A 14,914-nucleotide genomic window follows, 5' to 3' on the forward strand; every position below is an offset into this window, starting at 1 on the left:
GGCTAATGCTAACAATAGCTATCATCTTCTTTGCTATTTATGCCCGGTCGGTGCTTTCACATGAGAAGTTTTATTCGAAGCAGAACTGGTATTTTCTGGTTCCACGTTTTACAGCGCATAACACACATAATGCTTTAGTACTAAAATATATTTCAATGGTGTCTCTCAGTTGTCACTGTAAGAAAAATACTGGACTCAACACAAATTAGTTGGTTTCTGCTGAGTGTGACTTGTAGGGGTGCACATGTAAAAATAGTTATTGTAAAATTACTCTTAACACTGTCATCGTCTGTGCACTGAAATAGCTTTGTTCAGCCACATAGGAAAATATAAATGGTTATGTTGTAATTGGACAAAATAATTTAAATGTACTGTGAAATTCACCTTTAGCCAAATATATGTCAACAGTAGCATCACTTTATGATATAAAACACTGTAAACACCTCCCCTTTTCTTCTGGTAGGTCAAGAGTGGTTCCTGTGCTGATTGCTGAAAACGTAAGTAAAAGATGGAAGCATGGGTTGTTTCTAACTCCACTCTGAGAAGGTGCGCACAAAGAGACTTTAAGAGAACACTACAGCAAATTAGTGATGACTACAGCATTAATTTGCTGTCAATGTTGTTTGTATAGGTGCTGTACGCAAATGTCATGTCACAAAGCAAGCAACAGACATGGACATCAATAAACATGTCATCAGATGGTTCAACTTAGCATCTGATCGTGGAAATCGTCGTCGGGACCGGGAGTGCAGGTTACACAACTGCAACTGATATTTTAATCAAAGTATCCTACTATTATCATGGCTGATGTTTGTCACTGCCTTTCTAATGCACAGAATATTGCATGACATAGTTTGAGTTTTCTGGTATTTTAGTTAAATAGCCACAAGTGAATGTTTTTTTTTTGTCTTAATCAATGAATTATTTGTAATGAGAAATATTTTTCATCCCTAGGTCAGCAGCTCAGAAGGAGAGGCTGCTGGATGACCTGTGAAACCCATTATCTCTCTCATATTGGCAGTGTACTCAAGAGTTTGCCCTGTTTGCACGTTAATGTCTATGTATTTGTTCCACAACACAGAATATGCATTCTTGCATATTGTGTATTTTTTATCATGTATTTTTTTAATTATGTATTTTTAAATTCATATTTATTTTTGTTTGGTGTATTTTTTTTATTCATATTCATTTTTTGTCTTTTATTTTTATTTTTGTTAACATTCTTGAAAAAGGTTGCAAACAAGGGTTAATAAATGGTACTTCAATGAAACCTTAACAAAAAGTATTATCATTACTGTTTTTTAATTGATTAAAACTGAATTAATCATTTAGACACATTAAAGTATGGTACATACTTTATTACAGTACAAAAATACAAAGTCCAAAAATTACTCTCAGTTTCAATACTGAAAACAGTTTTGGTAGATATCTGGACCACATCTGTGTCCAGATATGTACCATTAACGATCCATATAATGGAGTGAACGGCGCAAAGACGATGCAGCCTCTAAATAAGGCATTACCCGTCTTTATTTCACCAATACTTTAAGACGAATGAATGAAAGAACACGTACTATTGCTCTGTTAGCTCATAGCTACTGTTATGTGGCTACTTGCAGCAATAGAGGAGCTAACGGAGGGAATTCTACACACACCTCTACTGGGACGACTTCCTTTAAAACTATGTGCTCTTCACTTATTTTGAAGTAAACTGACCTTTATTATGCACATCATTAATTTTCATGACTTTGGTTTCCAGCCCAGCACCAAACTGTCAGTTACAATCAGTTGACTTTTTATGGGCTTTTAATGGCATCTTTGTGACCTCTTCAACATGACAACAAATTCTTGTGTATGACTGTACATGTGCTCACATAGAGATTTGTTTTTATGAAATTGGTATTACATAACACATCTGCAGGAGAAGCCAAAGAGCAAAAAAAAAAATCCCTAATTTACTTACTACTTTAGTTACTTTAAGTAATATAATGTGATCACTTTATTTCACTGTTTGTTGATCTTGTAATGAACTGTGTAGACATGTCTAAGAAATGTCTAAATACTTTTCAAATGAGGATGCATTTTTATAAGAATGTCATACATGTCAATTTGGTGGAGTATACAAATTCAAAGTTCTGGACCTAGCCAAGAGAAATGCAGGAAAAACAGTGTGTCTTTTATTTATTAAAATGTTATAATTGGCTCTATTCAATAAACTTTGCCATTATTACATGTAATTAGATTTAATAATTGCTTCTGGAACTTAAGAACTTGATTTTAATGAACTAGCTATCCAATGGACATAGATGTGTAAAATATCTAAGCAGTTCCACTTTAAGGATTGGATGGGATGCAGTTGACATGAGGCAAACATTAATTGTCGGTCTGGAAAGGGACAAAAGAATTTAAAGCTCTGTGACCTTTAAGGGCTTTTACTTTCTGGCAGCATTGTCAGTAGGGATGTAATTTATGAGGATATTAACCCAGTTGGTGTTTAAAGCAATTATGCCCCTTTTGGAAACTATCTCAATTACATGGAACAACTTGCAAACCTCAGAGGTGGGAGAGGTTTTTATTGGAACAGGAATTTTTAAGGTAATTTTCCAATTCTGGAAGGGCCACAAGCAAATTCATTTAATTTCACTTCCATAGTAATGGCACAGACATTAATCTCGAAGATGCATTTCTCAGGCCTTGCTAAAACAAACTAAATCCAGCTCCATGGATAAATAAAACCAGGAGGAAGTGAGGAAGAAAAGTTCTTTGTAAATTGGATGAACTGAAGTTTGAACCTTTAGTCTTCCTCACGCTACAATATAGTTGTTCACTAAGCATTTTATACAGGAAGTGCATGATCAGAAAGAGATAAGGGTAGCATACAAGAGCCAATTATGCTGGTAGTTTTAATTTAGCTATGTGGAGAGTCACATGACGGAAATGGGAAAGTTAAAATGTTGTGATAGTTGTTCTGTGTGTATCTGTAGGACTTCTGGAGGCATACATTACGTACATGAAGGTTGCTTAGTGGCAGAGCGGCACCATTTGTAATCACCAGACCACTGTGACGCCAATTTCCAAAGTCAGAGTTGGCCTTTCATGTGGCGTGTGTGACCACCAGCACATGGGTGAAGACAGAGAGCCATTGAATATGTGAATGCCTGCATGTCCGATGCCCTGCTTTCATAATGCTCCTCAGGCAATAAACTGCCTAATGAAGTTGTATCGAATTGAATCAAGAACTGCAAACAGCACTGACGTAGTTTTACTCTGAACACACTTTTGTTCAAATGACCCATCCCTACACACACACACACATGCATTTCCTCCCCAAAGAGGCAGCAGTCAAAAGTTCAAGGTACCCACTGAGCTGACAATAAGTCCAACAGCCTGTACATGTAAGAACGTCTGGATGAGCCACAGTTTGTTTACAAAGAGCGTTGATAGGCGTACACTTGTGTGGAGATATCAGCTGAGTGTTGAGGCTGGAGAAAGACTCTGGGGTAGGAGTGCTTTATCTGATCCGGGCAGATTACAGCCACTGACATGGGGGCAAGCCAAGAGGATTGGAGGTAAGCAGCCTAGACCTGAGAAAACCAGACAAGCCCTCATGCCCAGTGTTGAACTCTGGATTAGCACTTTCCTGGGAGACACTAGCATCACATGACTTATAGGATCAAGGTCTTATGTCTACAGAGAAGAGCTGTTTAATCGTGAGGATTGCTCTTTTGATGGTGCCTTCATAGGAGGCGGCCACAAAGAATCTATGCAGCTAATGTGTCATCAAAAGAAGGGAACCATCAGCTCAGGGCCTGTCATCGATCTCCAATTGATCCTACTTGATTTAGATTGTGTAATTTGACTCACTGGATTAATATTTCATGATTGGATTAGTGTAATTGGGTCCTACCTGTTGTGTATGAATGCATAAATGTATTATGCTTATTAAAAGTAACCTGGATTATAATTTTGCCCCTTTTTACTCTATGTGGCGTGCAATTGATGGTTTCACAATACTGCAGATATTCATACTACATAGCAAGCCAGTTTGTGAATACAAAACATACAAAAAGCAAACGAATGATGAGTGAAATGATCTTCTGCTCATACATTTCTTCATACAAAATGAAGAAAAACAAACATAAAAATTATAAGTTGTCTCGTGATTGAAAAAAAAGAAAGAAAAAAAAGAGACACATACTCCTTTGTGTCCCTTTTTTTATACACCTTATTCTCCAAGCATTTGAGAAATTCTCAAGACTGGAAGAGCTCCAACAGTTCCCCCTGCAGGCTGAACTGCTTCCTCCATCAACCCAGATGACTTGGCACAACCAACTGAGCTTCAAATTGAATGCCATTTTCTGTCCTTAAACTACCTTGGAAGAGGAAGGAAAACAAACAAACGAACAAACAAAAAAATCTGACTTGATCAGGTTAGACAATTAAAAAGACTGTTCTTGCCACTTAAAAATCTAGGCTAAAGACTGAAGGTAAAGTGTTTGCCATCTGGGCTTGAGGGATTTGGGAGCACCTTGTTCTTAGGAGCTTAGGCTGGCAAAACCGCTGCCAACTTCTCAGGCATAATCTGCAGGTGGAAGCACTGCAGGACCACACAGCTTCACACCTCTCTGATATAATTTACTAATTCTAGCTTTGATTAATCAAAAGCAAAGATGATGGTTCTTCGGTGCATCATACAGCAGTGATTGTTCCAAATACAAAAGAAAACAGGCACAAAAATGAGACGCAATGTCATGGAAGACATCCCAATAACTGGACCCTATAAATGTCATTCAGGCATGGCAGTCTTAACTGCTGCTAGATAACATCTGGGACCCAGAGAGCCACTTTTACCACTTTTCTACTTGTCAGTTTGCGCTCACTAATGCATGATAAAAAACTGTTCTGTATCCTGACAAGCTTATACTGTACATGTTACCATTGCGTATGTTTATAAACTATAAAAACAAACAGTAGCTCAAGGCACATACCATGTTATGTACGACATAAATTCCAGAAAAATGTGGCTTAAACATGACAGTGCTTTTGCTATCAGAGCATTAACATGTTAGAATTGAAATACTGAAAAAGGTGGATGTGGCATTCAGAAAAAAAGCGGGCTGGAACGGTGGCCAGACTTACCATTTAATGACGATATTACTTAAAAACAGACGTTAATGGGCCCATATGGATACACTATTACATAAGAACTTCCATATTTCCAAATGGGTAAAAGAATGTCAGCAGTAAAGCTTTTTTACTTTAGTCATCCAGGAGTACTATGCAGAAATGGTGGCGTCAAAATGTGATTACACAGCCCACCTATTTTCAATGGGTGATAAAAAGTGCTATTTAAAAAAAAATTGTCTTACTTACCTACATTTAAAAAAGATCCATGATTGGTAAATTTAGCTGTCATTTCAAAGAGACCTGTCACTGCATTACAATTATGTTACCTTCTGTAATGCCACAGAGGGCACTAATCAAATAGCTTAACACATCTCATAATCTTCATACCTAGTAACACAGTGCTGAACAAATTCTGATAAAATGACAACTGAATTGAATAATGTAAGGGGGTTATTTATTTAGAAACATTTGAGTTTGTTCAAATTTGAAACCTGCATAGGAGACAACTTATGGCTTAGAGTGCACTGATCCATACCTTCATATATGTACATATATATATAAAGACCGTAATGGTAAGCGTCTGTGTCAAAATCACCTGTGTCAATGATGCCGGGGTTGGAGTGAAACCACGAAGGTAATACAAGACCACTGAAAGTGGAGAAGCCGAGGATGAGGAGGTTGCGAGAAGAGTTAAGATCAACATACTGGAGAGAGAAAAGAGGACAGAGATGTGATAGAAATTGTTGAAATTGGTTTATTGACTCTCAGATGCAAGACATTAATTTGTTGATCTGTCTCAACTGCTTGCCATCTCTGTTTTGGAACTTATTTAAATGTGATTAGAAATAATCTGGAAATTAAAAAAAAGATCAACATTAATTTGATCATGACAGTTTTACAAAGGCCAGTGTGGGGTCAAGCCAGGTTATTGATGGCCTCTAAGAGGTTGATCGATATGTAAAAAAAGCAAGTTTTCTTCTGCCTCTCTACACAAAATGGCCAAGATTCTATATATAAGATGAGAATAAATACGTGCATATGCAGGTTCACACAAACCTAAAACTTTCCCCACTTTTGACTTTGTATCTGTTCCATTTGCTTTAAGCTCTTGTGTATTTTTCCATTAGATTCTATGAAAAACTGAAACATAATACTGGAATTTTCTGTCCACACACTAAGTTTGAGTACTTTGTCATTCCAACCAATTGCTTTGCACTACGTAGTATCGACTAAACTGTAACTCCCTCAAGATTTTGATCTCTGACTGAGACTCAAGGGAGTCGTGTTTGTTCAGTGCAAACATAATAGTTGTTAGAATACGATGGGAAAAACAGTATAATGTTTCAACTTCTACAAAAACTGATACAAGTTGCTCTTTAAAGGAAAAATACCTTGTAGAGATGGGAGTCCCCAGACCAATGAATCATTGAATTCAGTGTTGTGCAAGAGTTACTTTCTAGCAAATGCTCCCTGCTCTGTGTTTTTGTTACCGCACATAAAAAAAGCAACATGAGCCCTTTGCACAACAGCCAAACGGGTCCATTCCTGGGCAAATAAATCTTGCTAAAAGTTATCAGTAGTTATTATTGGATATTGGAAAACAATATTCTCCAGTTTCAATTAATTTTTTCAGATCTCATCCTAATGTGTTTTTTGTGGGGAAAGAAAGGCTGACTTCCTGGGACTTACTTTGGAAGCCTGCTGTCAAGATCAATAAATCACTTAATTTTTGTTTAGCAAAGCAAAGACAATATCAACAGTGTAACAATATATTCTAATATTGATCATTAATCAAAACATCTTGTGTGTGGATTATGTCTCACTTGATAGCCTGTTGTTTGGCTTGTTTCCCAAACCAAAATCAAAGTAAATTTCAATATTTCATGGAGCTCTGATGGTATTTTAAATCCCATCTATAGAGGGCAAATAACATACTAAATATTTGCTAAATGCTTTGTGCCTTTTGCATTAATCTTAAAATGTATTTGTAGCAACTTCCATAACAGTTAGTGCAGGTCAAAGTACTTTGCTGGTGGCTGACAAGTTGATGAGACAGTTTAAATAAAAATATGAGATACCACTTAAGACTAACCTGGTATGCAACTTTAAATTACATTCCTCTACTGCAGCAGTTATTAATTCACTAAAAACTCAACTGAGTTAATCCCAATTTTACATTTTGATGTGATTGCCAATAAAAAATCTTGCATGAACTTAAAATGGATTTGGGTATGGATGCACCTTTTTCCTTTTTCAGTGACTGAGGATCTATGCATAAGCTAATCTTGCCCCATTTACATCAACATCAGCCATGAAATGAAAGCTAGTGCAAGCTACAAGGAGAAGTTAGCCAGGGGCTAGTGGGGGCTGGTGGCTTCTTGCTTGGTCTCAGAGAATAGTGGCTTGTGCCCACTCACTTAAGCCAGGCCCTGTGCTGCTCACTTGGTTTGGGGATCAGCCGCTAGCCCCAATTAGCTCCCACCTAAATTATCATCATAGCTTGTTCAAGCTTTTTATTCCTTTGTTTTTTCTTCATGTTTTTACCTGAAGGTTAGATATCCCCACCGCTGCAATCATTCCAAACATAACAAGGAACATTCCTCCGATGACGGGGTCTGGAATGGTAATAAAAACTGCTCCAAACTTCCCAAAGATCCCCAGGATAATCATCAGAATTCCAGTCGTCTGAAGGACCAATCTACTGCCAACCTGGCATGAAAAGAGCATAGGAGATTGTTAGAAAGTGTATAAAAAATATTTCTCACCAGACAATAGTTGTTGTTTTTTTTACCAGGACAGTATAGAGTGGTAAGTGGTTGGGAATATGTACACGCTGAATCACATCAGTTCTGATTTTGAGTCAGTAATATTCATCAATCAGCCACAACATAAAAAAAAAAGTGACATACTGGACTATGAAGTACTGGATGAATTAAATTAGTTTTATTTTCCTTCATGAGAACAGCTGAATGTTTGTATTTATCTGTTGAAGAGGCAGTAGCAGGAATCAATCTTGTCACTTTTGTGCTTCCGAACCTGGAAAAACGTCTGTACTACAGCCACTGTATTGTATGTAATATAATAATAGCAGGGCTTTCAAGTCTCATGCAATGAGCGTGAGATACACACATTTCAACAACTTTCTCATGCTGAAAAAAAAATGAATATAAATTTTCGCTATCACTATGGAAACGACAGTAAACAAGCACGTCTCCCATGAGTCTGAGCCGAGCAACACTAATAATAATATAAGTAATGAAAGACCTGCTGGTTCCACCTAGATTTGCAAGTATGCAGTTCGAAGACCTCACTCACAGAACTGGACGCAACCATCAGCACTATTTATGATTTACAAGCACACACTTAATTGCCTGAGATAGTAAATAAATCTGCACATGTATGCCATGAATGGCAGTAATAACCGCTGGAGGTGGTGACCTTCTGCAGGATGATTTGATCTGCAAAAAGTGTTCAGGAGTGGTTTGAGAAATAGTTAAAATTGTTGGACCCACTTTATAGCTAACAAATCTATATATATATATATATACATATATATATTTATTTATATATATACACACATCTTTTTTTTCCAATAACATGCTAATATAGTGGAATCTAAACATCTTAAAATGTAAAGTCCCTCTTTCTTTAGTGCTGTCAGCGCTACCCAAGATGATACACAGAGACATCTTTTTAAATGGATTTTTTGTAGTTTTTCTCAATTGATAGTCCAGATGTTTGGAAAGTCTGTTTTTCAGCCCTGTCAAAATGTGAAGAAAATATGCTTAAAAACAATAAGTAGGTATAGTGGAAGCTTGCAAGTGAAGCAGTTATGTCTCTTCTTTCTGTTACGTCTAATAATAAACAGATAAAGCATATTCTAATGATAGCTGACAGTGAGGGGTGTCTTCCAGCTTTGGTATATTAATCACAGTATGGTGTACTGTGTTTACATTATTTATTTCATGGGGTAATTGAACAAAATGTGGTATTTCCTAATATAAGGTCTGACGGTGCAATACCTCCTATCTCTGTGTCTCTCATAACAGTTTATTTCCATCCACATCCTCAGTCACAAAAACGTAATGTTACATCAGGCCATGTGCCAACAAAAGCCATAAAAAGCTCCAGTGGTATTTGACGATCATCTAAACTCAGCCTAGTCAGTGGCTCAGACAGTTAGAGAACAACAAACAGAAGCTACGATCAATCAATCAATCAATCAATCAATCAGTCAATCAATCATCTGTTACTAGTGGCTTTTCCTGACACTACTGACCCTATGTACTGTCTCTGCCTGGAATGAAAATGCTATACACACACCCCTGTAGAGCATCTTCAGCTCTCTAAACCGTAGAGAGTTGAAGATGATTCAAGCCCTTAAAAACTCAGTAGGTAAATTTGGGTGAACATGTTAAATTCTTGTTGGCTCTCCTGAGAACGTTTCTTTTCTCACACAAGTCTTGGATAACCTATAGCAGCAGAGTTATATCACAGAAAAACCCTACATTCAAAGATCATGAGAAGTTTTGTAATAGTTTTACTTTGAATAATGCACTTTTTACATTTTGTTTCCTGAAATCTAAAGTGTTAATTGTTGTGGGATATGCTGCTGACCAGTTGCTGGATATACAGACCAGTGACAAATTAAAAGAAAAACCCTTGACCCCTGCTTTAAGTGAATCTGGTGGCAGTGTTAAATAGTTGATGGCATTTAGCTTGTCACCTTCGAGGAAAGGGTCACTGCAAATCGATACAAAGTTGCTTTTGGTGATATAACCTTCAATCTATGTTGAAACAATTCTATACTGATTTGAATGGTCTCTTCCAAACTAAAGATGTCCCCTTTCATATGGAGAAATGAGACACTGAAACATTTGATGAGTGTGAAAATGATTTGAGTCACATGAGGTAGTCTTCACTGTCAGGTTTCTCCTTAGATCCACCTTATCTGCTGAGGGCATGACCTGAGTTTACCTCCTTATGTAAACTTAAAAAATGACTATGACTAGAAAATCTCTATCATATGAGACTTGAAATGAAGGCAATGCATATTATTTAAGTTTTCAAGTCAATTCAAGCTGACATTTAATGTAAAAATAGTTAGCAAATAAAAACATTAACTGGCATCGTTTTCGAAGAGCTTAAAATACCTAGCATATACCACACAGAAGAACTATTGTCTGTAGATTTGATACCATCAGACCAGTGCCCTCTAATTGTAACACTCTCAGTTAGATACATTCATTCCCCTTTACCTCTGTATTCCCCACAATAACACAGAACTCTACACTAAGTATGGAAGACATGAGATGTCACATGACTTGGTCCTTGAAGTGTGTGTAAATCAGGAATAACTCAATGTAATTCATGCGGCACAAAATACTAAGGTGAAAACAATATTAGTTACTCGTTAGATCTTCCATAACATTAATGTTGTGGAACCGATGATGGAAGGGCACACTACATTCTCTGCAGGATGTGACCCTTGCATGTTTCTAACCAGGCCTTTAAAGAGCTGTAGTGCACTTGCAAGTTTATTAAATACCAGGACTACTTTAAAGACAGCAGGGTGAATTCCTTCAGGGTGAAGTGACAGGGAGCAGTTAACCTCTCCTCTGCCAGATCTGATTTTTGTCTAGCTTACTCAGGAATGTGGCAAGTGCCCAGAGAAAGCAAACAGAATGTTTGTACTGAAAAGTGGTTAGTTGCAAAACAAGTTTGGACACATCCTCAACAGTAGCAAACGATAGGCAAAGTTGGCAGAAAGTGAATGGTGAAGAAAGTAAAATGAGCCAGGTGGTGATGTTGGAGACGAAAGAAAATGAGTGAAAACTATCAGACCTCCATTAATTATGTGTTCTGAATTAATGGTCTGTGTGTGCTGAATGTGTTGAGAAAAACTCAGTTAACTTGTTAGCCATGATAAGGGGATGGTTTACCAGGGCTGTCAGAACGCTTCGGCCCCCTTGTGGCACTTTGTACCTTGGTAATTCCAAGTGCAGCAATGTTCTGGCTGTAGGAGGTGGTGCCGTTCCCCGTTCCCCAAAGTGCAGCCAGGATGCAGCCGATGCCCTCCACAGCGATACCTCTGTTGATGGCGTGAGTGGGTGGTGGAGGAGCGCCGGACAAACGAGCACAAGCATAGTAGTCACCAATGGATTCCATGGTAGATGCCAGGACACCTGCCATCATACCCAACACTGAGGACAAACTCACTGTGGGTAAACCCCATTGGCCTGTGGAGAGAGCATAGTGTAAGCATAATTTCCTTTTCATAAAACCTCTTTAAGACTTTAGACTTATAATGACTGCTCTTGGTTGGGGAGTAATAGGATGCTCCATATTTAATTTTGGCTGTTGGCTTGGCAAGCTACTACCATGTGATCAAAGAGTTAAAGAGGGCTGATTGGTGAAATATTAGAGATGCATGTATTGCCAAAACCATAGATATCTGTACACAACCTCCGCCATGCTGACTTTATTGAGTCTGTTCTACTGACATCTGAATATAGCACACATAGCAAGCTGCAATTTTATTTTCTAAACATTTCAGACATATTGTAAGACACTCACATCATGAACCCATCCCAGCAGTCACAGCAAAAGAATTTTAACTAAAAAGGTGAATGTGAGACGCTGCTCTTTAATTTAGTTGTAATCAGCAGATACTCTCTATGCTACTTTTGGCATTATCTTTCAGTGACTATGTACAATGGAGCGTCAAGATCTGACTTAGATATGCATAGATTTGCCAGTGTGAAAATGAAGGAGTGCACAGTTTTCATCCACAGTGAATTTATGCTGTTCTGCTTGTAGAAAAGTCTAAGCATCTGGGGGTGGGCGCACACAATGAATGAAAAATAAATCCTCATTTCGACTTTTTTTTTGTTTGTTCATGCAATATGTTCAACATGTGGCTCAATCTCCTGCAGTTCGTCCAGCTTAGTGTGAGTGGGCAAGGAGTCAGTGAGGAATCATGTACTATCATGTCCTAAACAGAAGTCTTTGTCATATGTTTTTTTTAACTACATACCTCACATGGGAAACATTTATCATTGTCATGTTATTTAAATCATAACTCTGGCCCTAATTTCGTCCTTGTATACATATTATTTCATACAATACAAGAGAATGATCATATTTACACTCCAGGGTGAAATAACTTGTTTTTATGCGCATTGCAGCATGGAAATTCTGCCCTTTGGAATGTTTTTCTCTAATCTTAAGTATCTGTGACAACTAAGCTGTTAACACAGAGCCAGCATGAACTTGAAAGTAGGCATAAACAGATGTAAGAATTTTCAACAGTGATAATATTAAACATGACAGCATCTCTTGATGCACATGTGGTATGTTAGCATCTCAGTTCTCTGGTCATTCCAATTCCCTGAGTTTCTGTATCTTGATGACACAAATACCGTATTTTGCGCACTATAAGGCTCATCTGATTATAAAGCGCACCCTCAATTATGGGGTCCATTTCTGTACTTAACCCATACATAAGGCGCACCTGATTATAAGGCATAGGTATTACCTAATGTTCTCTGATTGGTTTATCGCTGCCAGCACACATAGTGTATGTATTACGTCCCTGTGTCAGCGAGAAATGGTCTGACGGTCAAGGACAACATCGTTGGTCGTTTTTACACTTATAAACTTATAAACTGCACATCGGTCTGCATCACCCATTTCAGACTGAAGAACAGGCACTCACTGGGACATGGGCAAAAGCATTGATTGTATCAGTCGCTAAGTACAAGCTCCATACAATCTTCGCCCCATTCAGAGTGAATGGCTGGGATCTGCCTAACCCTGGATTCACACTGAATGCAAAGGAGCGACGGAAGTGGTCAGCTGCCAGTCATTTACAATGTATGAGAGCGAAGAGGCGCGGCAAAAGTGAACGTGGCGGTGAGCAGCGCGAAGGGAGAGCAATGAGTGATGCGGAGGGGGATTAATGCACTGGAGCTGGGCGCTCCCTGCGGTAAATTCAAAATGGCGGTATCCGTGACAGATTTTGGAATCCGGTGCACACAAAAAGCGCACCGGATTATATGGCGCACGGCCGTTTTTTGTGAAAATTTAAGGCTTTTAGGTGCGCCTTATAGTGCGGAAAATATGGTACTTGGGTACGGCATCCATGGCTTGAAATCAGCATATTTCAAAGAAGAAAGGACATGTGATAACATAACAAGTTAAAAAACAACAACAGATAGGTTGTTCCTTTTTCAAAAAATCGTTTGGAAATATCATGGGATGTATTTACCTAGTCTGAAAATGACAAACATGTTCTTCAACTTCGGGGATAGATTAGGAACATCCTTTTATGACTTTTGTAATCTAAGCTCTTGCTACATTATGTGAACTGTGTTGTGCAGTTAAATCTTAGCACATCTTAAATGAGGCTGACCATAAATATCTTATATATTTAACATTTCATCTGCACATTGACAGCGCTTAGAGAGTTAATCTCTTTTTCTTTCTAAAATTTTTTCTCTGCTTAAACCAACAGATCATTGGGGTTTACTCAGTTGTTTTAGTTATAAATGTACTTTATTTAAAACCATTCATGCACAGTAAAACGCATTGCATACAGTAATCAAGTCAGTATGGAGTGTGTTGGGCTTCCTAATATACACTTTATTGGTTTAATTGTCCTGATATTTCCAGTTATAATTTGCGAATGATATTTGGCTCAAATGTGGATTATGGGGTTAAGGTGATATGTGCAAATGATCAAAGAGTCATACTTTAGAGAATAGAAAACTGACATCAAACTGACCCGGCAAGTGAGTTTTCCAAACTCTACAAATCCAAAGATAGCTTTGACAGACATATGTTTTCAATAATTTTATATATATAAGAAAAGAAGCTTTTACTGACACACCATACCCATATCACTATTACATGATAAAAACCCTGACCCTCTAAAATGATGACCATGATTAGTTTTGAAAATGAAACGCTCCCAGAGTTATTGAATTTTCTTAAAACAGCTGTTTTAAGTATTTGTTCTTTGAACAAGTATTTGTTCTTTGAACCTATGGCACTCCTCTCCACATGCAAATACTCCCTGACTTGTTGCCAGCCAAAGTCAATTGTCTGCTCTCAGGTCTCTTGTCCCAATACAATTACAAAATCTGCAGTTTAATAAATCTATCACAGTTAGTGCGTTGTAGGCTGTCTGTCAGCAGCACATATACTTTAAGAAATGCTGGGTCATTTTCTGTACAGCAATATTTTGGCAGATTACCAAAAAGAAGTTGCACAACCCTAAGTTAAGGTACAGAATGGCCTTGGTTTGTACTCTGTTTTAATATTTGTCAAAGACCAAAATAAGGGGGGGACTGGCACACAAGTAAAATAAACTCTAAGACCAAAGTTTTTAACTTCTGTCTGCTTATAAGCCCTGTAGTCAGGTTGCACATGGTAACCACTTATATAAGAAAGTTTAATACTTCAGATAGGCTATCCCATCCATCACTGAATTCCCTCAGCCTCCTGTTCAAGCTGAACCTTTAGAAACAGGATCAAATACACATGCACATAAAGAATGATTGAATATATTAATTTCAATGATCAATGATTTATGTAAAAATATAGACACAATCATGTTAAAGTATTAAGTTCTCTAGTTTCTAGTTGATGTTTATTTGGCAAATTTCTAATGTTGCACCAACATAAAACATATGTTCTTCTGGTTTAAATGTGGCCAGGTTTTACTGCTAAAATACACAGGATAATTAACAAGTGTGAACTCTCTTAAAGCTGGTAAGGTACCATA

At 37.6% G+C, this 14,914-nt stretch overlaps 1 protein-coding gene across 1 annotated transcript in view; it reads right to left on the reverse strand.

The window, feature by feature from the left end:
* The window catches only part of LOC140307515 (solute carrier family 23 member 2), a 47,633-nt gene that overhangs the window by 1,857 nt on the left and 30,862 nt on the right, over positions 1-14,914 (reverse strand). The window contains exons 8-10 of the mRNA XM_072386438.1: positions 11,113-11,366; positions 7,672-7,836; positions 5,723-5,831 (exon numbers count right to left, since the gene is read on the reverse strand). Of these exons, the coding sequence (XP_072242539.1) occupies positions 5,723-5,831; positions 7,672-7,836; positions 11,113-11,366 (528 nt within the window). The remainder of the gene's footprint in view (positions 1-5,722; positions 5,832-7,671; positions 7,837-11,112; positions 11,367-14,914) is intronic.

The sequence above is a fragment of the Leuresthes tenuis genome, unplaced genomic scaffold (assembly GCF_036924035.1).
Source record: "Leuresthes tenuis unplaced genomic scaffold, fLeuTen1.0.hap1 SCAF_5, whole genome shotgun sequence".
Classification (NCBI taxonomy): domain Eukaryota; kingdom Metazoa; phylum Chordata; class Actinopteri; order Atheriniformes; family Atherinopsidae; genus Leuresthes; species Leuresthes tenuis.